This window comes from Apiospora phragmitis (genome assembly GCF_038363925.1).
Source record: "Apiospora phragmitis strain CBS 135458 chromosome Unknown utg000016l:1.0-887042.0:1.0-888152.0, whole genome shotgun sequence".
Lineage (NCBI taxonomy): Eukaryota > Fungi > Ascomycota > Sordariomycetes > Amphisphaeriales > Apiosporaceae > Apiospora > Apiospora phragmitis.
In genome coordinates this window covers 75,082-100,434 of record NW_027117416.1, presented here as the reverse complement: position 1 = coordinate 100,434, position 25,353 = coordinate 75,082, and the positions used below count along the sequence as shown (strand labels likewise).

The following is a 25,353-nucleotide window of genomic DNA, read 5'->3' as shown; positions in this document are numbered from 1 at the left end:
CCCTCCACCCGTAGATATGTGGACAATGAGAGATAACAATTTGCTCCTGCCTATTGTTCATTTGAACAATCGCATCTTTTGGCAGGTACGCAAATATGTTATGACGAGAATTTTTGGGCTCGATAAAATTTCCTCTCCCAACAACATCCATGGTCGTAAGTAAGCCTCCCCCAAGTCGCTGCGCGTACGCATCCTGATGCTAATTCGCTGCTTAGTAGCATAAGAAGATTATTCTGCAGCTATTCCCAGCTTCCAGAACTTAAAAAGACCAAGTTCTGGCGATTCTGCAGAAAATTCCACCATGGCGACTGGTAAGTAGCTCCTGAACGCCTTCTGGGGCTATTTTTGACACTGATTCTTTGCAAAGTCGACTTCGGAGCCGGTTCAACCGCTAGTGGTAGCGGCGGAGGCAAACCCCCGCGCGATCCTAACCACAATAAAGATTCGGACCACAATGAGATTGGCGAGATCGCTCCTGATGCCAGCGAGGAAGATATTAAGGAAATCCAGCAAGCTTTGCGTATCCTCAACCGCTATGAGAAGCGAGGACTCTTCTGTCGCAGCGCTCCTCAGCCTGGTCGCCGAGCTAAGGGTCGTTGTGGTCGTCGTGCCCGAGCCAAGGTTTCGCGCTCTATACGAGGTGCTGAGCGGCGCGATCCCTGTATGGGATGCCTCCGATCGGTTCTCTCTAGCACCGCGAAAGCTTCAAAGTGCTATGACAACGAGACTGGAAGTGGTCGCTGCCTGGCCTGCCTCCAAAACAACCACTCGTAAGTCGCTGCTCAATACCGTTGAGGCGCTTTACTAATAGCTGTTGGATGTAGTTGTACCACTGTTCCTCACTTGGCTCGCCGTGTTGGTCGCCACCTGCTCGGTGAAGCTCTGAAGTGTAAATCCGAAACTCCTGACGCCGACGTATGTAGCTCCGCGATCCTCTCCTGCCGCTTGATGATACTAACAGATACCAGCCCAAGTTCCTTAGCATGCTACGCATCGCGTTCCGAGTCCTCTTGGAGCTCGAGTATCTCGGTAAAAGCAATGAGTACCACGAGGGAAATGACAGTGAGCCCGAGATTGATGGTCTGGATCGCCCTAAGCGCGAGAAGTCTATCAAGGGTCGCCCTAAGCAGGTTCGCAAGCGCAAGGATGATAGCGAGGAGGACTCGGGCGATGATGAGTACTCTGGCAATGATGAGTAGTATATAATTACTGTCCTGGATCGCCTCTTTTGGTGACTCATAACAGCTGAATAGTGTTGGCGTGCTCAGGACACAGTTCCTGACCATAGATCGTCCGGAAATGGTATTGGGCGGCTTCCAAAATGGTTATGATAGCTTATGAATATGACTTAGGGGCTTCACCCCTTTAACATACTCGCGTCTCACTGCTTGCTCGCCCCAGTACCTAGGTACTGTCTCGTGTCCTGTAGATTCAGGAGCTCTCTCCATTGCTCGAATTTGGCGCGTGAGAGATTCTTTGTTAGGCCGTCCGCAGGCATATCTTTCGTGGGCAAGTAGATGACATTGAAGGTGCCCTTCTCGTGTTCTTGCCGTAGCCACAGGTTCTGAATATCAACATGCCTTAGCTTAGTTGATATCCTTTCGTTCTGTCCTGTGACCAGCCTAATAGTCTGTTGATTGTCGCAGTATATCGAGAGTGGCGTACGTAGCGCGAGTTCGAGATCTCTAAAAAGGCGTTTAAGAGCTATCGACTCCCTTGCTGTCTGCTGAAGCGCTAGTAGCTCTGCTTCTGTAGTAGATGTGGTAACCGTATCTTGTCGTGCAGCTTTCCACGCTACAGGTCCGCCGAATAGCATGATAACGTAACCGTAGGATGACCTCCTGGTCTCAGGGTCATCGGCGTAGGACGCGTCACTGGCTATTGCTAGCGCTTGAGCTCCTTTTTCCTGCCCCCCATATGAGATGGCTAGCGTTTTGGTGCTGTATGCATAGCGTATACACCAATCGGCCGCTCTCATATGTTCCTCACTTGGATTCGTAAGGAACTTCGAGAGCTGAGAGCACGCGAACGCGAGGTCGGGACGAATCATAATAGCACTGTAGAGTATAGACCCTACGCGCTCCTGAAAGGCCTTGATCCTCGACCTCGGTGCTTCCCCTTCGTATCTGACAAGCTCTGCCGTAGGTAAAGGGGTAGGTGCCGGTCTCGATGTGTCTAGTCCGAATCGACGTGCTACTTTTTCCAGGTATGCGTCATGCGACAGCCACAGACGCCTATTCGGGCGATCTCTCGTGACGCGCATCCCTAGATAGTATCCAACGTCTCCTTGGTCTTTGACTTCGTAGATTAGCTTGATAGCGTCTATGAGCCGCGCTGCCTCGTTTTGTGCTTCCTTTCGATAGCATACGAGGAAGTCATCCACGTAAAACACCACGAATATACTTCGTTCCTCATTGTAAAACAAACAGAGCTCCTCCTTAGATCCCAGGAGTCCTAGCTTGTAAAGAGTATTCGAGAAGTTGTTGTACCAAAGCAGTGGTGATTCCCTTAGCCCGTAAAGAGCTTTCCGGAGCAGTATGCACTTTCCGGCTTCCTGGTAGCCTGGAGGGAGCTCACAATAGATAGGAGGAGCCCCTTCCTCGAAAGAAGCGTTCAGGAACGCGTTGACGACGTCAAACTGCCTAACTTCGAGGTCGAACTGTGCTACTAGCGCCATAACTATTCTAAAAGAACGTGCTGCTAGGGTTGCGGCATACGTGCTGACGAGCGAGTTCTCGTCCTGCATATCTCCACGTACGCAGATCCGTGCTTTACAGAGCACGTGGACGTTATTCTCGTCATATTTGTCGGTAAACACCCACTTTAAAGGTAGTAGGAAGCTCCCAGATGGCCTCTGGATAACTTCATATGCCCCCATTCGCACCAGATTGTCGATTTCGCGCTTCGTGGCAGCTTTGAACAGGTCTCCCCTAGGATGAGTAGCTAATTCACCCCAGTGCCTTGGTGGCGGCTCTAAAGGAGCTGCTGGCTGTTCTTCATGCGCTTTTCCTTGTGTAATGGCTTTGGCTACTACCGCATGGGTCGTTCGGTGCTCTCTATTACCGCAGAGGAGAGCATCCTTAGTGTTAGGGAAATAGGTAACGAAGAACGCCTGAGCAGCTATAGTGGGAGATACTGTAACAGTAAGTCCCTCATACTTAAGCAGCTTATACGGATTCGGGTTCTCATATACGTCGTGTAATATAAAGAACGAGCGTTCCTCGTTACCTTCCCTTTGCTTTCGGGGCCTTAGACTCCTAATCCTTTGCTGATTAGGCTCTTGTGGCTCCCTTCTGCGCCTTCGCTGGCGCCCTTGTGGCCTGTTAAAGGGCTCAGACGTCTCTGAACTCCTTTCCGTGGCGGCCACAATGATCTCATCCAGTATCAGCTCTTCACTAGCTGGTGAACTGGGTCTAGGAGCTTCCTGCTCCTCTTCCCTGACATTCTCGTCAGGGGTCAATGCATTAGGGTCAGCATGCCCTTGATGCCTTCCAGATGGGGCTGCTGAGGTCCCTTCTAGGTCCAGGTTTCCAGGGCTATTCGTCCCTCTTCCCCTGCCCGTTTTAGCCGGTCCTGACGCTTCAGGGGCTACCAGGTCTTCAGGGGTTCGTACATCAGGGTCAGCATGCCCTTGATGTCTTCCAGATGGGGCTGCTGAGGCCCCTTCCGGGTCCGTTTTCTCCTGCGCTCCGGGAATTGCATCCGGTTCAGGTGTACGGCCTGGCGACAGGAGTCCCGTGCTACCTGCATCCATCGGTTCGGCTCCATGACCTTCCGAACCGGTTTCAGGTGCTATCTCCACCTCCGAGGCCTTGTCGACAGGCTTGTCAGTGAGGAGCTCACCCCCGAGATCTGAGGGGACTAGCCCCTGAGATCCTTCGGGACAAGTAACAGGGTCGGTCGAGTCCAATTCTTCCCACGCAGCTAAGGTCCATATAGAGAAGCCTGTTTCCTGTAGCAGCTCAGGTGAAGGAGTAAGGATTAGCTCCTCAAGCTGAACCGGGCTTGCTACTGCCTCCTTTACTTCATCTGAGCGGTAAAAGAGGTTCTCGTCGAACCTTACGTCTCGCGTGACGATGACTCTCCCGCACTTGGGTAGCCATATCCGGTAAATATTAGTGGCCTCATAGCCAACTAGGTAACCGATATGCCCCCGTGGAGTCACTTTATACTTCCTGCGATGTATTCCTTGTGCTCGATCCTTTTTTTAGCACGTAGGCTCTACACCCGAATGTGTATACGCCGCTCCAGTCTGGCCTTAGGTCAGACCGAAGGGCCCTTACCATCGCAGGGTTATACCACTTAAAATAGCTCGCAAACCACGCATCCAGAACCTCATTGGGACTCCGCCACCCTTGGGACTGTGAAGGGCTCATATTTAGCAGGCGAGCTGCTGTTTGAACCGCCTCAGGCCAAAGCGCCTCGGGTAGATTGGCGCCGACTCTTATTTTAAGAGCCGTTTCTATTACCCCTCGGCCTGCTCTCTCTTGACCTCCCATTGGCTCCTTGGTATTGGAGGGCCCTTGTTCTATAGTAATGCCTTCCTCCTCGCACCAGAGCTCATATTCGGTGCTACCTTTAGAGCTTATCAGGCCAGTCTCTCCATCATGCTTGAGGTAGCAGATAAGGAGGCCGTAGCGGCGCTGAATGTGTCTCTCGAAGTTTTTGATCAGCCGAAAGAGCTCTTCGTGCGATCTGGAGGTGGTTGGCAGTGACCACACCTTGCCGCTATAGTCGTCCTTAAGTAGCAGCAGGTTTCTCATACCGTTATACCCCTTAGGGTATATAAAGATATCCCAAAGGATCCGGTAGAATGGTCGAGGTGCTCTTTCGGTAGGTCTGCGCGAGACAACGCGCTTCGCCAGCGACGTTGCACACACTTCGCACTCTAGTTGCGAAGGACCTGTCATAGCTACCCCTTTTGCTGCCTTCACAAGCCTTGCGAGAGCTTCTGGTCCTAGGTGACCAGCTCTTGCGTGCCATCTTTCACCATTATCCGTCCTTATCCTAACCACCTCATCGGGTTTCTGGTCTGCTGGAGCGCGCCTGAATGTTGCGTAAGAGCTAACGGTTCCTGCTGCACTTCGTGGAGGGTGTTGCAATGCTTCATAAGAGGAGAAGAGGGGCTTGTATTCGATAAAGACTAAGTTCCCCTTCCTCTCAAGCTGTCGCAACACAATGCTACTCTCTAGCTCCCCGTAGCGCAGCGTACAGTCTTTTCCGCAGTACCAAAGACCCTTGCTAGCCATCAAGGGCTCCGCGATAATGTTGGTATGGAAGTTCTCGATAACCGCCACGTTGTTGAGCTCGATATCGCCTTTCTCGGGACCCTCTCCTAGCACCCCCTTCATAATGCGCTTGCCGTAGCCCTTAATCGGAAATGAGGCCGTTCCAGCTTCCACGCTAGCCCCAAAAGGAGCTTCCGTGAATGTTCCAGGGACTAGGAACACGACTCGCTGTTGACGATGTGGCAGGAGCTACAGCTGTCGATCAGCGTCGATTGTGATAGGTTGTGTGGGCCCTGATGGTGGTTGATAGAGGCGTTGAACTCCGCCCTGACGCTAAACAGCGTGGCATCGATAACTGCAAATGAGAAGCTCTTAGGAGGGGTCGTCTCTCTCAACCAGCCTAGCTTGATGAGTTGTTTGCGCAGCTCAGTCCACTTGCTTTCCGATTTTAGTCGATCCTGAATGGCCGCTGATTCCCTTTCGGAGGGAGTCGCACCCTGATTGAGGGAGGGGCCGAGTGTTTCCCGGTAAGTGCGTATTGGAGTGTGTAGCACTTCACTGGACTCCACGCGTGAGACCGAGGTTCGGAGCGTGTGTTGCAGGGGCAGTCCTTAGTTACATGAGATCGACGACTATACCTTCCGGAAACGGTATCGCCTGGCCCACTGCCAAGTGCTGCAAAAGATGTTTGTTTGCTCCCTCGTACCTCACCCCTATCCACCTGCTCCATCAGCAACGAACTGAGAACAGCTAAGCTCGTGGGTTCTCTTCCCTCGAGCTCTGCTTGGTGGAATTCCTCGAGCCGACGTTGACCCCATCCAGGTGCTAAGCGCTTATCGACAGCAGCTAACCAGGTACGTGTTGCCAGGTGTCCTTTTACCTCGGGAATGCCTTCAGAAAGAGCATTTCCGTATGCTTGGCTCCAGTCTGCGAGCCATAGCAGGGGATCTTCGCTCCCGAGCGCAGCTCGCTAGAGAACCTTGTTGTACTGGTCCCTGATGTATGCGCTGTAAGCCGTGGCAGAGGGTTTGAACTGCGTTCGGAGCTGGCGGATGACGTTCTGAAGCGTGTCGTCCTTCCCCTTCTCCAACAGAGTGCTATAGGCGACGTTGAGGTGCGCTCTCGTAACGGTGAGCTTAATCCATTCACCGATAGTTGCGTATCCTGATCTCCGTGTTGTATAGCGCAGCATCAGCATCTGGTAATCGCCTCGCCTTCTCTTGAGGAGTGTGTCAACATCGCTCTCGTCGACGGTGTCCCTTTTCTCGCTTAGCTCCTCCCAAGTGTTCTCGAACGTCGGCAAAGTCGGTTCATTCTGCATGAATAGGTCGTCAGGACCATCTGGGTTTAGGTGCTCCAGACTCCTCGTTCGCGAGCGCTTCTATGCAGCGTATTGTACCAGTCGGGCCAATCTCGCTTGGTAATGAGGTTCACGCGCGTTATCTTGACTGTGTCGGACATTATGGATAGTGAGGTGCGTGGTTAGGTGATTTGGTGAAGAAATGAGCAAAGAATGCCTCTCTGATGCGCAGGGTTTGGCTAATAGATTTCCCATTGGAATTGACGTGCTATTGTAGCCGAAACGCCGGGCTCATAACTGTTGCACGGTCAGAGAGGTCGTGGTATTGTATTCAGTGCTAGCTAAAGGAAAGGAATCTATCTAGAGAGGGTGAATGCATATGAGGTGCTATATAGACAAAGGAAAGTGCTTAGTAAGCTTGTAAACCCCACTGAGGGACCCTGATTTGCAACAGGACTAACAAAAAAGCCGTGGCGGTGTATTGACCTTGATATCATTGACCAAGATGCCGCCCTCAACCTGAACCCAAACGGACCGATATTCAGGGAGGTTTCGGTAGACCGGCCCCATCTGATTGCCGTAAACCTCGGTGCCGCCGATTGCATTCTGTCGGAATTTGAGCAATGCTTGTCTTTGTGCCTCGCCTTTGCCTCGGACACTTTCCGCGTTCTTGGACGGTGTTGCCACCAGTGCATAATCAGAGTTCCACATCATCTGCTCTGATCCTCGCTTGGTTGCCTCTGCTACTTCCAATTTCATTGCCAACAGGCAGAACTTGGGGTCGGACGTGGGACCCCTCATGAAGTGTATTCCATTGGCTGGGCCATTGGCCATCATTAGGGTCGTCACATACTTTGTAGGGTAGAAGCAGTGTACCCAGCTTGGATTGACTGCCTCTAGCGATGAGCGTTCCCTCCAAGGGTTGGCTTGATGGCGGCTCCATGGCTCGAGTGCAATCAGGGCGAAAGTAAGCGAAAGGGCCACACAAGCCGGGTTGACGGTGATGCTAAAGATCACCTGCGAACGAATCGTGGGGAATGCTCTGCTGGATGAACAGACCTGAAACTGATGTTCCATCAGTTGGTCTCGTTCGGAAGTAGCTTGGCTGGGTGTTACAATACACCCTTTATGATTCACGATAATCGGATTCAAAATTAAGGTTTCTCTTATTTCCCTCGCTCGTCGACCTCTGCCCCCCTTGACCGTCTCCCGTACTCCTTCGATAGTCAGCGCATAAATATATAGTCTCCATTGATCTGTAGGATGCGCTAAGCGAAATCCTTCAGTTGTTGATGGGTTGGTGGAAAGCCTAGCTCAGCTTGGATGCGAACCCATTCCGCCAGATGGCTCTCTTGGACCGGAGAAAGCCTCTGGAGTTCGGTCCAGGCTATGTCTCTTGGCTGGACGCCGCGGATTCTATTCTGAAGCGTTGACTTTGGGATGCCATACTCCAATGCAGACTTACGAATACTTTGGCCGTTGACGACAGCATTAAGAGCCTGCTGAATGTGAGACTCAGTATACCGACTCATTGGGAACATATACATAGGTAGGAAAAGAAATGATGATGATTGGCTTAGTTTTGGTATATTTCTTAAAGGTTGAAGTTGGCGGTGAAAATCTCGATGAGGCATTTTTGGGTGGCCCATGTGTAGGTGAAGGACGTTAGCATTGGCCTGTGGAAACAGAAAGACAAGCCCTTCGGGTCATGCCAAGTAGAGCATTTCGTCTGCGTGACGGTCGGCTCGTTTGTCTCGAAAATTGGCCTAAGTCTTTTATACAAGCTATGCAAATTAAGCGTTTGGGCTAATAGGATTGTAGGAAGCATGAGTATCTTAGTAACCTAGTCTAGGCAATATAGAAATTATGAGGCCCAAATAATGTATTCAGAGACGGGCTCGATGCCCGCACGGCAGTCGAGCCCCACCGCTCCCCTGATCATTTGCCAGACGCGCTTCGCCACGGCACAAGTCGTACCCACCACGCCAAACCCGCCTCCCAAAGAAAGCGTCGGCGCCTCAACGCCTGGAAAGTCGGACGAGAAGACGATCCGTGTGGCTACTGATGATTCGGACGAGTGAAGCCCCCATGGGGATGGCGACAAGGCCAGTCCTGCTCTAGATCCTACAGAACAGGGGAGAACGACCGCGACGGCTAGCAGCGCCGGGGGAGACAAGATGGGTGTTGATTCTGACACGGAGAAGTAATGATTCGAGACGAGCAAGTGATGAGGTTATTTATGATGCAGCAATTAGCAAGGGACAGATGTGCCCCGTCAAGATCGGAAATGGACGGGACGCTCTATGTATGGAGGAAGGCGGGAATGAAGAAGGAAGACCTCCTTGGCATTATTCGTCTGCTTTATTGTTATCATCGTCGTTGCTGTTGATAGAATGAGAAGCGAGCGAGCGAGCGACCAAGGGGGAGAAGGCAGAATATAGTAAGTTCACGCGTGAGGGCGGAAGCGGTGCTGGAGCAGTTCGGGGGTGGGGAGCAGCCAATCCAGAACTTGATCCTAGCCCCGGCCGACCTCGTTCTGTTGATCTGGCTCTCGAATGGAGGACCGTAGGACGCCGAATTGCCCTGAGCCAGAATCCACGCCAAAACACGGTGGTACGTCCCACACGTAGAGTCCGGACTGACGGCAGCTGCAGATGAGCTGCTTGCTCACGAATAGGCCAAAGATCCGAAATCACATGCTGTCGGCCGCTTTCGGTGCAGGCTCACTTCGACCCTCCGCCACGTCTGCTCCGAGTCGGATGCTGCTAATCGGCTCTTGCCCTCACAAGTCGTACTTCGTCCAGAACTTAGCCTCTGCCCATAAGTGTGGCTATGGATCAGTACTTCCCAACTGGAAAGCCTAACTCCGCGCCTGACAGCCTAGCCACCAAACTGTGCTGGGCTCGCATCCATGCTTGCTGCTTCATTACAGCACCGCACGAGTTGGGCCACAGAAATACCAGTTTTGGGGTCAAGGCTCTCAGTGAGTTGCATATTCCATTATCCTTCGTCCACCTTGCTCTCCTTCACTTGTAACTTCCTCTATTCATCCGTCACTTCCATCCACGCCGACATGCTCCCTTCGCAGCGATACGGTGCGCAGCGTCCGCGCCAGCCACGGCAGGGCCGACCATCAGCAGGCCACGCCACCACCGCGCACGCATCTGCACCCGCACCTGCGTCTGCGCCCAAGACTGTTGCTCCTTCTGCAACGCAGCTCCAGCTTCCGAGCCAACAACCACTGTCCTTTCCAGACGTTCCTAACTTCTTCGACCAAGAAGGCCTCGAGTCGAGCCCTTTTAGCTCTCCGCTACCGTAGGTCCCTCCACATCCAGTCCGCGCGTTGTACTGAAAACGAAGAACGTCGGGCGACACCCAAGAACTGCTGCACAAGGTGAATGAGCTGCTGGAAAAGTTCAACGCCGTTCAGTCCGAGCTGGCCCACCACAACGAAAAGTAAGTCTACCTTCGCCCTCGTACGGCATAGCTCTTCTACTCACGCACGCCCACATCTCGCCAGATTCACGACTTTGTAGGGCTTCACCGCCGTCGCAACGAGGTATACGTCTGACCACAGGTGCCCGAACAGCACACAGAAAGTCGAACAGCTGCAAGTCACCGTGTGTTCAGTCCGGCGCAGACCATCAACTGACATCGAGTACAGGTTCCTGCAACAGACTCAGCGGGTCACGGGCTGGTTGTCGCAGGTGAAAGCCCTGTTTGAGCGATTCGTCTCCGTGGCCGACGCCAATCCCTTAGGCGATACCTTTTTCGATGAGGTATAAGGCTTGAGACAAGGAGTGTTGGGGCGAATTGGGCCATTCGCAAATACGATGACACCTTGGCGCGGGACCGTGTTGCCTCCTGGCATTGTGTGCCGACCGCTGGTGCTCCACTCCTCTGCCAATGCGCTGGCCTTTTGTTGTCTCGTTGACTCGGGTCTCTATGAATCACGTAGTGGTGCTCGGAAGTCGGGTGGGAAATCGTCGGCGGGATACGTCTATCATGCGATGCATGCAGGTCGGTCGTGGCAATGTCTATCACACTGGTCTCGTGGGGACTGGGTAGCCCCGTTGGCCATGGGGAGTCACTGTGCGCCGGCGTGCTTCGGGCTCGATGGCCATTCGAAGCAGTGAATAACAACCGTGGCCGCTATGCTATCGTCTCTTAATTGTCGTGCATGCTGCCTTGCTCAAGTCGCGAGCTTGTCCCCGCTCCTGTAATGCTCGCCGCCACGCTGTGTCGGGTTTCGACTCATGTCGTCGGTAGTCGGTCGTCGGTCGTCGGTCGTCGGTAGTCGGTAGTCGGCATACGTTTTGCGGCGCCATGCCAGCGCGATAGAAGAATTGCCCTTTTCGTGTCTACTATATTATGTCGTTATGTCGGATAAGAAGTTGATCATGGCATTTGTTGATGTTACGAGCTCTGACTGCAATTGAACTGGAAGCCCGCCCCACGTAGCACAGCCATCCTCTCCAGTGGTTAACACCAGCCACCTCCTTAACCCGCTTCTTCTATCGTTCAATATTCATGCTCTTTGGCGCGTGAGCCGAATAGCTTCCATGCAATGGTCACAATCACAACAATCCTTCAACCCAGGTAGTGAACCTTCATTTCGATATTCTACGAACAATTCTACGGCAGGTCTCCGTGCTAGGCTAGCACTGCTAGCTTCACCTCATGGATGGCCCTTTTCTGAGAATTCATGAGACTTCTCGTTTCTCCTATGTTCAGTGGTCTAATCATTCACCTTACACCAGCTAACTGCCGTAGATCTATGCCCCCTCTTTCGTAATAAGCCAGTGGTATTCCATATGAAACATCATTCACCCACCCCACGAAGGACGATCTCAGCACCATGAAGCTCCACCAATGCCCTACTTCCAGGGGAAGCTGGCGTCTGTTATCCGTGCGGCCCGAGGCTTCTGGTCACAAGAGGGCGAAGTCCTTATTGCCGAATTCCTCGGACAGAAAGATCTACGAGACTACAGTGTGCCCAATGAGGAAACGCAATCTCGCTGCGCTGCACCAGATCCTCCTGAATAACATGATCGATCAACTTGCGCATAGTGTGTTTTCTGTACATGGTGATATTGATAAAGGAAAAAAGGTCGGACGTTGGTGTTACACACACAACGGAAGCTCATCATGGCCTTCGGAAAGGAGACCACAGTTGCAGGTCGAGCTGCGCCACTGCCAGCAAGGGCTGAACATAGCTTGCAGAGTACTGGCTAATGGACTGGAGCTGAAATATAGTTCGACAGAAGTATAGACGAGCTGCCGCTTGTGATATTTTCCTTACCCACATCCTCACCCGAACGGCATAACGCCGAGACTGGTCCGAAGGTCATCCAGCAGTCCCACCATCTTCTTCGCCAGGATGTCCCGCTGCAACTTACGCTGGTAGTCCTTGTAGTAGTCTGGCGCGCGCCTCATCGTATTTTGCCTAAACTCGCCTCGACGGCCGGGGAACGACTTTGCAGCGTTTGCCCCTAGTCTGGGAGGGCATTGCCGTGGTCGAGTCGACATGATCGACGCCAGGGGCCTTCTGGCCGCCACCCGGCCATCCATCGCGCCGTGGTCAGGGTATCTTGTGGGTGCTGGTCGGCCTGCACACGTCGCGGCGGTCGACGTAGCGTTCATTGTCGGGCTGGACCCGGTGTGGGCGGGCTGCCCCTCCACTGTCGGTTGGGAGCCTAGGACGCCTGCTTTATGATGAGCATCACACAGTCAGTCGGCTATGCTGTCGATAGACGAGAACCAGAGTTACCTTGTGGTCTTTGCGGTGAGGCCAACTGCCTCGCGCCCACCTGCCTCCTGGGACTGTGGGGAATGACAGTCCCGCCGTCTTCGTCGGGGACGATGTCGTAGACAGACACAGGCTCCGCCCCGCCAACAGAAGCTGCTGTCATATACTCGGGGTCGCTTTCGTACTCGGCATCCGCGTCGCTATCCACGTCGACACCGGCGTTCGCGTCGTCGCTGGCGTCCGGCTGGGCTTCGAAATCGACTGCTTCGACATGGCGGCGCGATCGTGTCGCTCGACCGTGGCTCGGTCTCGTACGGCCGGCGGCTGATTGACAAAACTGCGGCTGTCAGCGACGGAGTAGGAGGAGCTCGACGGAACAATAACTGGAACATGGAGACAGACAATCTTGTTCAGGTCCGGCACCCGCTGCCCCGGCGGGACGTGCATCGCCGTGTTCCACCGCTTGTGCGTCGGGTTCCAGTACGCAAGCATGCTGAAGACGTTGCAGTAGCGGCCGAGGTCCCGCGTCTTGTTCTGCAGCGACACGCCGCTCTTGCGCGCCTTGTCTTTCTGCCGCTTAGTGTAAGCCATAGCGGAGGCCTAGCCACCCAAAACAATTCGGCAGCTTGCTGGGTTCTCTTGGAGCATCTTTCGGAGTGTCCATGGTGCTACAATAGCGTCTCGCGGGACGGTAGATATGTATAGTATGATAGCAAGCTGCCGGCTTGCGGATATGGAATGTGGATGACATGACGAGCCCGCGTCGGGCAAACCTCGCCAGGGGCGCTGCTGATCCGGTTCCAGGACCCATGTTGGCGAAAAGGATTCTCACAGATATCGGGGCTCCAGTAGCTTCTCTTCAGTGTCTTGGAGGGGAGAAGTTCTCGCGTAGCAGGGAGATTGGGTGTTGGCCCTACTGGCGCGGGGTCGCGAACTGGTGGTTCCAGGGGACTGGCCCCGCTAGTCGCGCTAGTGCGCCCTTGCTATTCCCGGCGCTGCACTCCCACAGTAGCGCCAACAGGTTTGCAAGCAACGATGGAAGCTGGGACCAAAAAAGGCCCGTGAGACTCTTCGAGCTTAAGCAGCAAAAAGACAGTACTGTATGTTGAACCGGCGGCGCTATTAGCAGCTCTACATCCTAAGGTCTACGTCTACCCTACCGCAGCTTAGCCGGCCAACACTCTGTAAGTCAGAAAGGACACATGAGAAAGAGTACATAAGATGGCCCTGATCCGAATGCAGAGCTAGCCGAGGTACCCTAGAACGGTTACGAAGAAGCGCTTCCTGCTCAAAAGTCTAGTATATATCGCAGGATGGACTGCATGTAAGTCAGCCCGCCAGTATGGCATCGTCTCTTTTTGACGACTATGCTTTGAGGTACCAAGCCATTGGGACCGGAAGTAGCTTCAGGTAGCGTGGCCAGAAATAAATGCAGATAATTGAGTTGTTGTCGCCTTACTATGCTGGTCGGTACGAACCAGAACAGCTGCATTAAAGATTTGGAGTACAACGGACAGGAGGGATGTCGCCATGCTATCCAGGCGCATCTGGCGAGATGGTCTGTTCCTGGGCGCCGCGTGGCGTCGAGGCAATCAGAGGGCGGTCTCGCACTGACACGATGTGCAAAACCGCTACAGTACGACGACCACTCGGCGGGGGCAGGCCGAACGAACAGTCGTTGGCTCATTGGGGCGGGGACAGCTGACCTCCAGTTAGCTAACTCCATGCTTACTATGTAGCCCGCTTTGTTGGTTATTTCCTGGGATAAAAACCACCCTGTCTCCCTTGATGTCTTCGCTTCCCTGTCTCTACGACCCAAACAGTCGGGACGCATTCCTTCCTTTGGAATGCCGGGCAACCCAATCACATCACCAGCACGCCAGCAGGAATGGGCATGCATCACCGAGACGAGGTATGCAGCGGCGCTAACGGGTTCCATCGAAAGGACTACATCGTCGACGGCAGTTCATTGTGACGGACGGTGACCCTCCCTTGACGAGCAGCAATCCTCGTCCATTCGCCTCTGCTGGCGATGGCAAACAACGTTCCATGCCTCGTGGCTGAGAAGGTGGAGCATGCAGGGTGACAGGCGTGTCCAGCATGGGTGAGACGATGCAACTGATTCTCGGTCCGGGCGAAGGCATGCTCACGCTCTTGGGTTATCCCTCGTCCTGCCAGATTCTCTATAGTGTGTCAACGCTTATGCCGCGCTAGCGGATATTGCGCTCATTTTGGCAAGGGCTGGGAAGTTGGTTCGCGAAGGATACAAGAAAGAACGTACAGAAATTGGTGGTGTCGCCGCTGATGTGTTGCTCCCAGGGCTGGCTCGTATACGTCATGCGCAGTGCGCTTTGCCAGGGCGGCAGGCGTGTTCTGGGAATGTGCTGACGCCAGGCGCGGTGCGTCGGGACTTGTCGAGACGTAGGCGTATTGCAGAAGCTCGCAATTGGACTTTCTTTCTTTTTTTTTCCCTCTCTTGCCTGCGTCTTCGCCCATAATCCTGTGTTTTTAAGCACATCGAAATGTGTAGTCTTCTTGATCTGCATTCGCTTATATCGGTGTTCCAAGTAATGGTTAGTAGGGCTTGCCTAGTCGGTGGGCCCCCCTTGCATGCGTCACTAGGGCATGCCACAGTCGCATACCTGAGCCTGGAGCGGGGAAGCTTTCCGCGGGGAATGCGCATGGGCGTCCCCACATTGGAGGCTCCCACATAGGGTGCCGATCAGGTAAATTCCATGCCATGCGGCAGGGAGGTCAGCAGCTGGCAATAGTGGCCTGCCCATGCGGCGCTTATCTTGCCTTGCTCAGGCATAGACGCGAGAGAAAGCCCGCTGCTTGGGTGGGCTTCATCTGGTGCGCCGCGAGATTCGGTGTTTCTCTGCAGAGAACCCACCGATTGATCGATAGACAAGGATGGGGCTCTGCTCTTGGCAAGTTGGTCAGGTGGAGCGTCACTTGGCGTCTCGCTATAACTCGTTCCTGGACCCGAATGTTCGGGCCGTCGCCCTCCCACTGGCCGTCAGCAAACATTCGTCACGCTGTTGGCTGCACCACTACCAAGGAATCCAGTCGCTAAGTTGAAGAAACACCTCTTTGCAACATGGGTTCGCTCGGCTTGAGGACAGTCGCAGAGGTGGTATGTGGTCTGGCAGTTGCCCTGCGGCTTGCGTCTCCGTACAGCTCGCGCTAGGGTGTTCGCAGGAGGACCGAGGATGCGCAACATAGTGAGTGTACAAGTCGGCGCCCTTGGATGCACCGACTGTTACAATACTTATAGGCCTAAAAGCCCACATAGATGTTCCACGGAATGCTATGTACGATTATCACCCTACGCAATCCTGAGCATATTAATGCTTCTCACCGCGATCGTATCATATCCCCCTAGTGATTTTCACTCGAGCGAGCGACATGTATTCCTCTCCGTATGAAACATCAAACCAGCCTGGGCTACTGCCGCTTTGGGGAGCCGCGGCGCATACGACTACGCCGGATCCCACCTTCGCTCCCACTCATTATCCACCATATGCGGGTTTCCACCTAGACCAAGGCATACTCGGATCGAGTCCACCGGCGTGAGTTCCTGCCTTATGCAGAGCCGATCAAGTACATTAACTATAGTGCAGAACGGCGGACCAGATGAGGAAGCTACTATATAAAGTCGACATGTTGGACCGAAAGGTGGATGTGGTCCTGTCAGAGCTCAAGAGCCATACTGGAGAGTAAGCGGGCCCGAGACTTCCGGCTATGTAAGAATCAGCGACTGACATCCACCAGGTTAGAACGCTGGTAAGTTCTCAGGGCTCATGGGAGTAGCGTGGATCTGATGTTTATTTTTGATAGGAAGCAAACATACCAGGAACTGTACGTCACGATTGCGTAGGGGTACGAAGACGGAAGTCTAACCGACATCTAGGTTCCAGCAGCATACACGGAGGTTGATGGGCTGTCTGTCGCAATTGAAGAAGACGATCGTAGAGGCGATGGGGCCGAGTGATGCAAACGACGACGTAGGCGGCATGTAACAAACTGCACAAGGGCTCGACCATGCGGCCTTTGGCTTGCCAGGACGGAGTCGTTTACAAGAGGCTTAGCTTATGCGCGTTGAAAATGACGGGCCTAGCCTGGTTTGCTGACCGACTTCGTGCTCCACCTTGACTGCATCGTGTGAAAAAGGTGATTGGCATCCCTGCTTGTCGGGATCCTGAGTAGTAGTGCCGGCAAGGTACTGGCCGTATCGGGTAGTAAGCGTTGGTTGGGTAGGATATGGAATAACAGCAACCTTGCGGCATTGCGGTGGCATGCTTTGGACGACAGGGGTTGCATTCTTTCCGAATGTAAGGCATAAATAACCAACACCAGAGACGGCAAGGTAAGCTGGCATGCTGATGTTGGACGAAATTACGCCCATGTGGTCGAGACCCAATCAGCGGCCGTTACGGTTATGCCTGCATCCAGGGCGGTTATTGAGTAAAACTTGAATTTGGTCCCATGCAGTTAAGCGACCCCAACAATTTCTCATCTTTTAAGCCTACCCTCGCCCCTTTTGGCTCCCCTAGTCGTGCCCATTTCTGACGTTCAATTCGGACCCAATCCAGCATTTGATATTCATTTAACGGCGATAATCAAATTATTCTTCCAGATAAAATGAACAGTGCCGTGAAGCGTAATGCATCTTCCGACAGTATTGATGCCGTTAATTGTATGTTCAATTTCTAGCCGTGTTTTACTTTCTTGGTCATGTGTCATGCGCCATACTAATCGGAGCGTACAGATAGTCAGTTCATGTTCCCTCTTCAAATATCGGTTCCCGATATCGTCTAAACGATCAGGATCCATGGGACAGCATACCGTCAGAGCTCCAGCGGAGAAGAACGAATGCGAAGTATCCAAGGTGCTCGTCGCTGATATGGGCGATTCCGGTTCGTCACCACGGTATCTTCTATATTTTAATCTTCTCTAGAGTTTTTCGCGGTTTCTAACTCATCCTGCCAAGAATTGCTTCAAGCCAGTGATAGCATACGTACGGGAATGGATTCCAATGCGTTCGAACCCCCTACTGACAACGATGCCAACCATATGGTTGAGGATGCGCCTGAAAACAGCGAATTCGACGATACTCCAGTGGACATCAAGCGGGAAATTGAGAAGCTGTTGACGCATCGTCTGGTATCCGATGATGAGGTTGAGATCTTGGTCCAATGGTCATATGAGCCAGACAATGCTTCTTTCGAGCCCGAGGTGGAGATCCAACAATGTGCTCCCAAGGTTTTGTACGAGTATTGGATGGCTCAAGGCGGGCGAACCGAAGCCCTATATCAAAAGGACAGAGACGCCCCGCTTTCTGTGTATCACGCCTTCAAGATTTTGAGTCATAAGAGGAGGAAAGGCGCGTTCCAGTTTGAAGTGCAATGGGTCGGTTATCCTGCGACGACTGGCAACACGTCGCTTGAACCGGAAGACAAGTTGAGAGACATCTGCCCAGAACTTTTGGAAGAGTACTGGAAGAGCCAGGGTGGCAGAGATAAGTGCTTTGCCAGATGCGGTCGTGGTAAGAAACCCTAATGAGCCCCTCGGAAGCGTTGGCTATTGGAAGTGAAGTTATATTAAGCCAAAGGAGCCGCAGCCATGCAGGCCGGTCGTCCTGGAAGTACACAGCAGCAACAGCACCAAGGGCTTCATGCTCACGTATATTAACAACTTAGTATACGTTGGTTTCACGTTCGTCCAGTCGAATTCAATAATCCGTTTTTCATTTTATATGCTTCTCGAACAACTTAGCCAGTTCATCCATCCAACCCCTTTTTGTCCAACTTCTGCCTTCCGGATAGTCCGTTAATATGCGACGATCTTCCCAAAACAATGCCTCCATGGCGGAGCCCTATCCCCTTAATGGAACCAGAGTCATCCAGTAACATACAGTACAATATTTTTGCTGCGTAAGCTCGAAGATTCTCGGGCTGTTTTCGGCCCTGAGTTTTGTTGGCCCTTATGTGAAGCAGAATGGGAACCGTCGCGCAAGTGGCACTGAGAGAATGGACGCCAGACGGACGGCTTGTGGTTCAACCCATGTTCTGGTGCGCAGGACAGAGCCTGATGTTTCCCCCGCTCCGCTTGTACCGTTCCGATAGACGTCGGTCGCCTCGGAGCCTGAATCATCCAGAAGCGTATTCTCCTTTCGCTGCATCCGTCGGGAGCTCGAAGATCCTCGCGCTATTTCCGGTCCTGTCTTCATATATGCCCATCCGCCCTGAGTCTGCTGCTGCTTACTGGCTTTCATAGTGGTGCAGTACAGTGTCAAAAACTGTTAGCCAGGATCCAGAATGGATGGAAAGATTGGTAATAAACAGCTCTCGTCACTCCCATACCTGTAGTATCGCTCTGCAATGGCAATGTTATGGACGAAACTGTTACGATGCTAAGTTTTGGCCAGGGGTTAGAGCGTTATCTAGTTCTACTGGGGTTTAGAACGAGCTCTGTTGCGTCTCAGAAGCTGGACGGGTCCGTTGGATATCAGGGTCGAAGAGGGAGAGAAGTAGGCAGGTAGATTGATACCTACTTACGGATACTCATGTATGGTTGCGGAAAGTGCGACCAACCCCGTTGGATACGTACATACGTACCTCCGTTATAGGGAAGCCATGAAGGCCGCTTCGCACCTATGGTATATGGAATCGCGCCGGCCCCAATATATAAATATTGGAATCTATATTGGAAGAAAGATTGCGCTATTAAGAAATATGAAGTAGATGGAGATGATAAATACGCATGGGGGATCGGCACGACCCTATCTTTCTATCTCACTGCTACAGCTGGAGCAAGCTGAAAATGGGATGGCATAAGTATAGTAAAGGGAGTTACGAGTTTTTAGATTACACGGGGTTCTGGGATCTCTTTCGCAAGCTACGAAGAAGAAATAGGGACATACTTCTCGTCACTGGGGTAATTTTCGGTAGTGATGTTATTGTTTATGCTTCCACCAGCATAAGTTAGAGTCAATTCTTCCGGCATAGGGGTGCTTGAACGGCGATAATGGAGTATAAAAAGTCAGGAGGACCTCCATTCACGAGCTTGTTCCCTCTTAAGTCTGGTCTAATACAAGTACGGCAGCCCGAAGCTCGCCCGTATCTAGTTAAGTGCCCGTCTAGCGCTGTCTTTATCGGGATGCCTCCTGTCTCAACTCAACCATCACCTTCGCAACAGTAGCCAGCTCCTCATGCACTTCCCCTTCGACAATGTCCCTTCCAAAGTGCTGCATAACCTTATCAGTGTGCCACTTCTTAGTCTCTGAATTGATCAGTATGAACTTCTTCTCAGCCGTATCTTCGCTGCTCATTGCTTTCCTGATGAATTCAGTAACGCTGTCTCTATTCACATCCCGCAACAGGCCGGATTTGACCGGCCAAGGAATATTTCTCCCCGTCATTTCCTGTAAGTTTCGTTAGAGAGCACGTGAGATTGCGATTGAATAAACGAACCTGGCTGGATTTGATATCATCCCAACGCATGCGGTATTGACTCAAGGCTTCTGTCCATTCTGCAGCTGATTTCTGCTCCCTTTCCACCTGGGCAAGACGAAGTCTCTCACGAGCTCTCCCCCGCGCTTTCCGTATTTCCTCCGCCACTCTTCGTCTTTCCTCCTCCGCCACCTTTAGTCTTTCCTCCTCCGCCGCCTTTCGTTGCTCTTCCTCCTGTTGCACCTTCTCCTCGAAAATTTTGATTGCCAGTTGTGTAATTTCCTGGGCCCTTCCGTTCCTTCTTGTCTGCATACCTCCATTCCCTAGTGTCGGGCGTAGAACAACAGCTCCAATATTGCTTAGAGGGTTTATTTGTTCTGATTTCGGGCTGGTCCACGCCTGCTTTCTTCAAGGCTAACTTCCATCGTTGTACCGTGCCATCTATTTGCCCTTGGTGTAAGTGACATAGCGTGTGAATAGCTGCCGTCTTTAAGCTGCGCGATGATGCAGCGGCTGCTGGCTTGGTGTTGGCGAGGGTGCAGAGGATGTCAAAACCGTGCTTGAAGGACGCCACTGAATTCATGCATCTAGGGTTTCCATGAGATTTATTATAGCCTGTGCAACTGTGCGCATCTTTCTTTTGATGCTTTAACTCGAGTATTGTGTCAGGATCCCATATTCTGGATCGAGGCTGTAGTCGGGGCCGAGGCTGTAGTCGGGACTGGTACCTCATAGTGGCGGTGGAAGAAATGAGAAAGCTGGAGAACTAATAGAGAAAAGAACAGCATGATGGAGAGTATTTATAGTGCGCTGAGCCTCTTACTAAGCTAAGGGAGAACCTTGCGAGTCACCCCTCGCGAGCCACCTTTCTTACCTACCAATGGCTCTGATGTAGCGCGGTTATGTGTATGATGCTTAACCAGGTATCCGTAGTGCACATGCGTTACGAAACTGGCTTGCAAAATTGACAAAGGCGAGGTTATCCAGAGGCGGTAAATGAGAGACACCCAAGAGTCATAGACACTGGACGACAAGTGTTGGCGCTGACAAGAACGAGAGTGCGTATACTATTGAGGGATATCTCTCCGTACTTCTCTATAAAACTACTAGGCTCTAGATAGATCTAAATTACTCTAGACTTACACGACGTAGCGTATAAAGATCTCGCCTGTTATTAGATTGCAGGAGAGGAAGGCCAAGGCATTTTAGCAAACGCTCCTTCACTCCACCTACATATTGATGTCACGGGGGCCGCCCATGAAGCGGCGGTAGCTAAAGGATGGCTGGCAAGAAAGCACCAGCCATTCGTAATGCCGGCTTGCCAGAGTCGCCACGGCCGACTACAGCAAGGCAGATATGACTTCCCAACCAATGTATCATTGTGTCAATTCGCTTCCCAAGCACCATGGCCAAGTTGCTAAGGACTGCAAATGATTCATAGGATAGTCGATGGTGTAATAAACTGGTTACGAAGTGGTTATCTCTCAACAGGGCAACTCTAACGCTCATTGTGTTGATTAAGCTCTCCCATAATGTCGTATACATCCTACCGTATGAAACACCTGACCTTCGGTACCAGCATTATTTCGATCAGTGGGTAAACACAGCGAAGGACTTTTGTCGCTTTGGGGTCAAGGATATTTGAATCCACTGTACATTGAACCTTCTCCAGACCGTCACATGAGAAACTCCCGGCGCCATCTTTCACGCCGTAGTACTTGCACCCAGAGTGGCCCCATATCTTCGATTTGCCGGCTTCCAAGTCAGGCGGCCACGGAACATCACTGGACGCAATCTCTTTCCTGTCGAAGACTTATCCAATCAGTGTAGTTTTGGTTACTAATTGCCTTATCCTATTTTATTCCCCAAGCTACTATTTCCGCCTAGTACAAGCCCGAAGTTAGTCCTATCCCTTCGATCAGCTACAGACTACCTGCCCCAGCCACTATCGCCAATACTCGAGTCCAACCGGTCGACACCGGCGTGCATGACCGAGCCTACCTTGTGTGATGTGGATGTGGGAGATGTGTCGGCCTTGGCCCAATATGGCGAGGAATCAACCAGCCCCGAGACAGACAAGCGGCCATCAAACGATGACGTAACTGGGTCGGCGGAACGAAGAGCCCTGATGGGAAACTGGCCCTTGCCTGAGTAGCTTTAGAGTTGGAAGAGGCGTGTTGACGAGGCACGAGTGACCGAATCCCAAACCGGAAGTGCCGCCCCGTCTAGATGGCTTGGATGACGAGAGTTCAATGGGTGTCTCCATCAGATTGCGGTACCAGCTTAAACTACAGAAGGTAACGAAATCGGCTTCCTTGCTAGCGGGCCGAGAAATTCTTTCCGCTCGGACCACTTTCCCTTTTGGGACAGGTGCACAGTGACGCTTACCCGCTGACCAGATGCCTGGTTTTGTGCTCTACCAAGGCTTGGCATGTACCTATCATCCCATGTAGGCGCTTAGGTAATCAATCACGAGGACAGTTGACCCTAATGGCGCGGGGTCGCGAACCAGCTCTACGCTGCTTTCTATATAACCACATAAAGGCATTACCTCAAAAGCATACGTATATAACCTAGTTTCGAGGAATGTTCTAGCACCCTATATAAAGCATCACAAATAGAACATTACGAAAAAGCCTGCATGCCCTTTCAATTCTATCGATTGATTGAAGGCTGGCGCCACTAGATAGACTTGGCATATACCCCTCCTGCTTTACGGTGGCAATAAATATTACTCATTTAGGACCTGTGTCTAGAATCTTCCTAGTCCCTAACGAAGGCGAAGCGGTCTATAAATTAACGACGATCCCTGGAACCCTCCATTTTCAAAGGTAGTAGAGAAAAGAAGATAAAGAGTAGAAGCCCTAGAATAGAAATTGCATAAGAATCACTGCTTCCCAACCCCTTCCATGTCGCATTCTATGAAAACCACCCTCCCCGAAGCACAGCCGATCGTAATTAAAGAACCGGCAACAGCGGATCTTACTGGCCGGAAATCAGGCGGTAACCACAAGAGATGATTCCCATGCCAAGTTATCCAGCTGCGATCCACGCTGATACCATAGCCAAGGCGTGAAACCTCGCGCTGTGGAGTTGATAATTGACTAGGTTGGGTACCAATAGCAATAGCTCCAATATCAGTAAGAAGATGTGAAGAACTCGGGCTGAATGACAATATAGAGGAAAATAGTGCCTATGTGGGTGGTCTGCAGCTCTTGGCCCGTCTGCGCGTCCCAGACCTTGACCGTCATGTCGTGCGACGCCGACGCCACCAGCTTGCTGTCGGGCGAGAACGCCACCGAGGTGACCGGACCGCTGTGACCCTCGAGCGTCTGCTTCTCATGGCCCGTCTGCGCGTCCCAGACCTTGACCGTCATGTCCCACGACGCCGACGCCACCAGCTTGCTGTCGGGCGAGAATGCCACCGAGCTGACCGCATCGATGTGGCCCTCGAGCGTCTGCTTCTCTTGGCCCGTCTGCGCGTCCCAGACCTTGACCGTCATGTCGTGCGACGCCGACGCCACCAGCTTGCTGTCGGGCGAGAACGCTACCGAGGTGACGGCATCGCTGTGGCCCTCGAGCGTCTGCTTCTCTTGGCCCGTCTGCGCGTCCCAGATCTTGACCGTCATGTCGCGCGACGCCGACGCCACCAGCTTGCTGTCGGGCGAGAATGCCACCGAGCTGACGGAGGAGCTGTGGCCCTCGAGCGTCTGCTTCTCTTGGCCCGTCTGCGCGTCCCAGATCTTGACCGTCTTGTCGTGCGACACCGACGCCACCAGCTTGCTGTCGGGCGAGAACGCCACCGAGTTGACCGAATTGCTGTGGCCCTCGAGCGTCTGGCGGCAATTATTCCACTTGTCGTCTACTACTGGCTGGCGCAAGATCCATTGTGGTATAAGATCTTGAAATGTAGCACGGATTACGCTCTGTTTCGGGGCGAAGAGGAGGCTAGATAAATAGATTTAAAGAGGGGCAACTTGAATAGTAGAAACGTTAGCCAGAATAAAGCGGTTCGCGTCGTTAAAGAAGTCGATTAGTGGTTTACTGGTACTGGGCTTGATAGTTGGTTAGTAACTTAACGGAACGGGTCCGGGGGTAGCGTACTATAAGACTACTCAATGTAGTCAAAACCCGCAAGCTTTCTGAAGTTCTATTCATTAGACTGAGCGCTTCTAACCAATGTAGGAGATGGCTTTTTAAGAAGTTATACACCTCATAATCGTCGGTGATTATTGTACCTGACTGTTCCAAATGGTATACCCAGTAGCGGCAGGCATATTGTATCTCTGGCTGCAGGCGCTCGTTTATTCGCTGGGAATCGATCTCGGAGAGTATCGTCCCTGGGGCTTGGACTTGGCAGATGTCCGTCCGCAGCGAGCTATTCATGACTCGTAGACATTCCGTGGCTAGCCGACGATGGACCTCTTTCTCATCAATCCAGAACCGGTTGCGCTCTCGCTTCTCCGGGTCGAGAAGGAAGTCGCGGAAGGATAGATGTAGCAATCGGATCGGTTGTTCAGATGAATCGGGGATACTGAGAACGGAGTGAAGTAGGGCCAGGCTTTCTAACACGTCATCCAAAGCTGTGTTAAGTATCCGTGACAGAGCCGACGCAGAAAGGGGGTTGGCGAGCACTACTATCGAACCGATAATAGTACGGAATTGTCCCAGGCTTTCTTCTCGCTCTCGCACCGTACGATCAATCAGCAGCTGTTCTAGAACTGGCATATATGTAGCATTAAGTTTGGATTCTTGACTCTTAGTTCGTTGTTCTAGAACTCTGCAGAGTTTCTTTTGCGGGTTGGCACCTTTGCGGTCATCGACAAAACGACAAACGGTCGCGGCGAAGATGAACAATGGCACCGCCATCTTAGCCAAAGTCCGCAAATCACCCTCGCTTGGCCATGTAGCGGGCAAGTGTCGCTCATCTGGCTTGAGCGCATTGTACTCTTCCTCACCCGTGTGAGCTCACTCTTAAGGAAAGCGTAGATATCACGTTCAATAACCGGTTCAGCGACCTCGTGAAGGATAAGATCTTGGTATGCCCCTTTAATCGCAGTGAAGCCAAGACGGATAGGAAGCTCGGGTCTGCTGGTAAGAAAGATTTTGAGCCGGGGCGATTGTATGCTTTTCGAGCTCGAGAACAAGTGGATAAAGCGTTTAACATCTTCCTCGTGCTCACACTCATCTAAAGCGTCGACGACAATCAAAAGAGCGCGGTCCTGGTAGGCAGCTCCTGAAATTTTCGATAGCGGTTGAAGTATAAGCTTCTCAATTTGTTCTCGCATCGCTTTTCCAAAAATGGCAGGGTCAGAGTCGATAGCAGCTTGGATGTGTGGGATAACAGCCGGTTCCCGTGAGCACAGCTGCGCTGCGAGGGTGGAAAAGAACTTGGAGACGCCGCCACGATCCCCTTCACCACGTTTGAAGAAGAAGCTAGCACCAAGAAACCCAACCGTGGAGGCAGTATGCGCTAAGGTACGCGAGATAGTCGACTTACCCGTTCCTGCCATGCCATTGAGCCAGAACATCGCTTCGGAGTTCGGAGACTGGATCCATTCGTCGATTTCGCGCAATAGATCGACTCGAGTGTCTCGGAGGCAGGTTGGATTATGTTCTTCG

The 25,353-nt window shown here is 52.3% G+C and overlaps 5 protein-coding genes across 5 annotated transcripts; 4 read left to right on the top strand and 1 right to left on the bottom strand.

Annotated features, from left to right (window-relative positions):
- Positions 1-301: 301 nt before the first annotated feature.
- PG994_015221 (uncharacterized protein) lies at positions 302-1,199 on the top strand (the record flags this gene model as incomplete). Its single annotated transcript, XM_066866628.1, has 4 exons — positions 302-311; positions 368-770; positions 825-915; positions 969-1,199. The coding sequence occupies 4 exons, from the start codon at positions 302-304 to the stop codon at positions 1,197-1,199; spliced, it is 735 nt and encodes a 244-aa protein (XP_066707542.1).
- Positions 1,200-3,588: 2,389 nt separating this feature from the next.
- Positions 3,589-3,768, bottom strand: PG994_015220 (uncharacterized protein; the record flags this gene model as incomplete). Its single annotated transcript, XM_066866627.1, has 1 exon — positions 3,589-3,768. One exon carries the CDS (start codon positions 3,766-3,768, stop codon positions 3,589-3,591), a length of 180 nt encoding a protein of 59 aa, XP_066707541.1.
- Positions 3,769-5,912: 2,144 nt separating this feature from the next.
- On the top strand, positions 5,913-6,501 carry PG994_015219 (uncharacterized protein; the record flags this gene model as incomplete). Its single annotated transcript, XM_066866626.1, has 4 exons — positions 5,913-5,930; positions 5,979-6,082; positions 6,252-6,358; positions 6,413-6,501. The coding sequence occupies 4 exons, from the start codon at positions 5,913-5,915 to the stop codon at positions 6,499-6,501; spliced, it is 318 nt and encodes a 105-aa protein (XP_066707540.1).
- An 8,876-nt stretch (positions 6,502-15,377) lies between these two features.
- PG994_015218 (uncharacterized protein) lies at positions 15,378-16,299 on the top strand (the record flags this gene model as incomplete). Its single annotated transcript, XM_066866625.1, has 6 exons — positions 15,378-15,413; positions 15,719-15,849; positions 15,901-15,996; positions 16,052-16,063; positions 16,118-16,138; positions 16,191-16,299. The coding sequence occupies 6 exons, from the start codon at positions 15,378-15,380 to the stop codon at positions 16,297-16,299; spliced, it is 405 nt and encodes a 134-aa protein (XP_066707539.1).
- Positions 16,300-17,111: 812 nt separating this feature from the next.
- PG994_015217 (heterochromatin protein) lies at positions 17,112-17,839 on the top strand (the record flags this gene model as incomplete). The annotated part of the gene is made up of 2 exons (XM_066866624.1): positions 17,112-17,196; positions 17,271-17,839. The coding sequence occupies 2 exons, from the start codon at positions 17,112-17,114 to the stop codon at positions 17,837-17,839; spliced, it is 654 nt and encodes a 217-aa protein (XP_066707538.1).
- Positions 17,840-25,353: the final 7,514 nt, after the last annotated feature.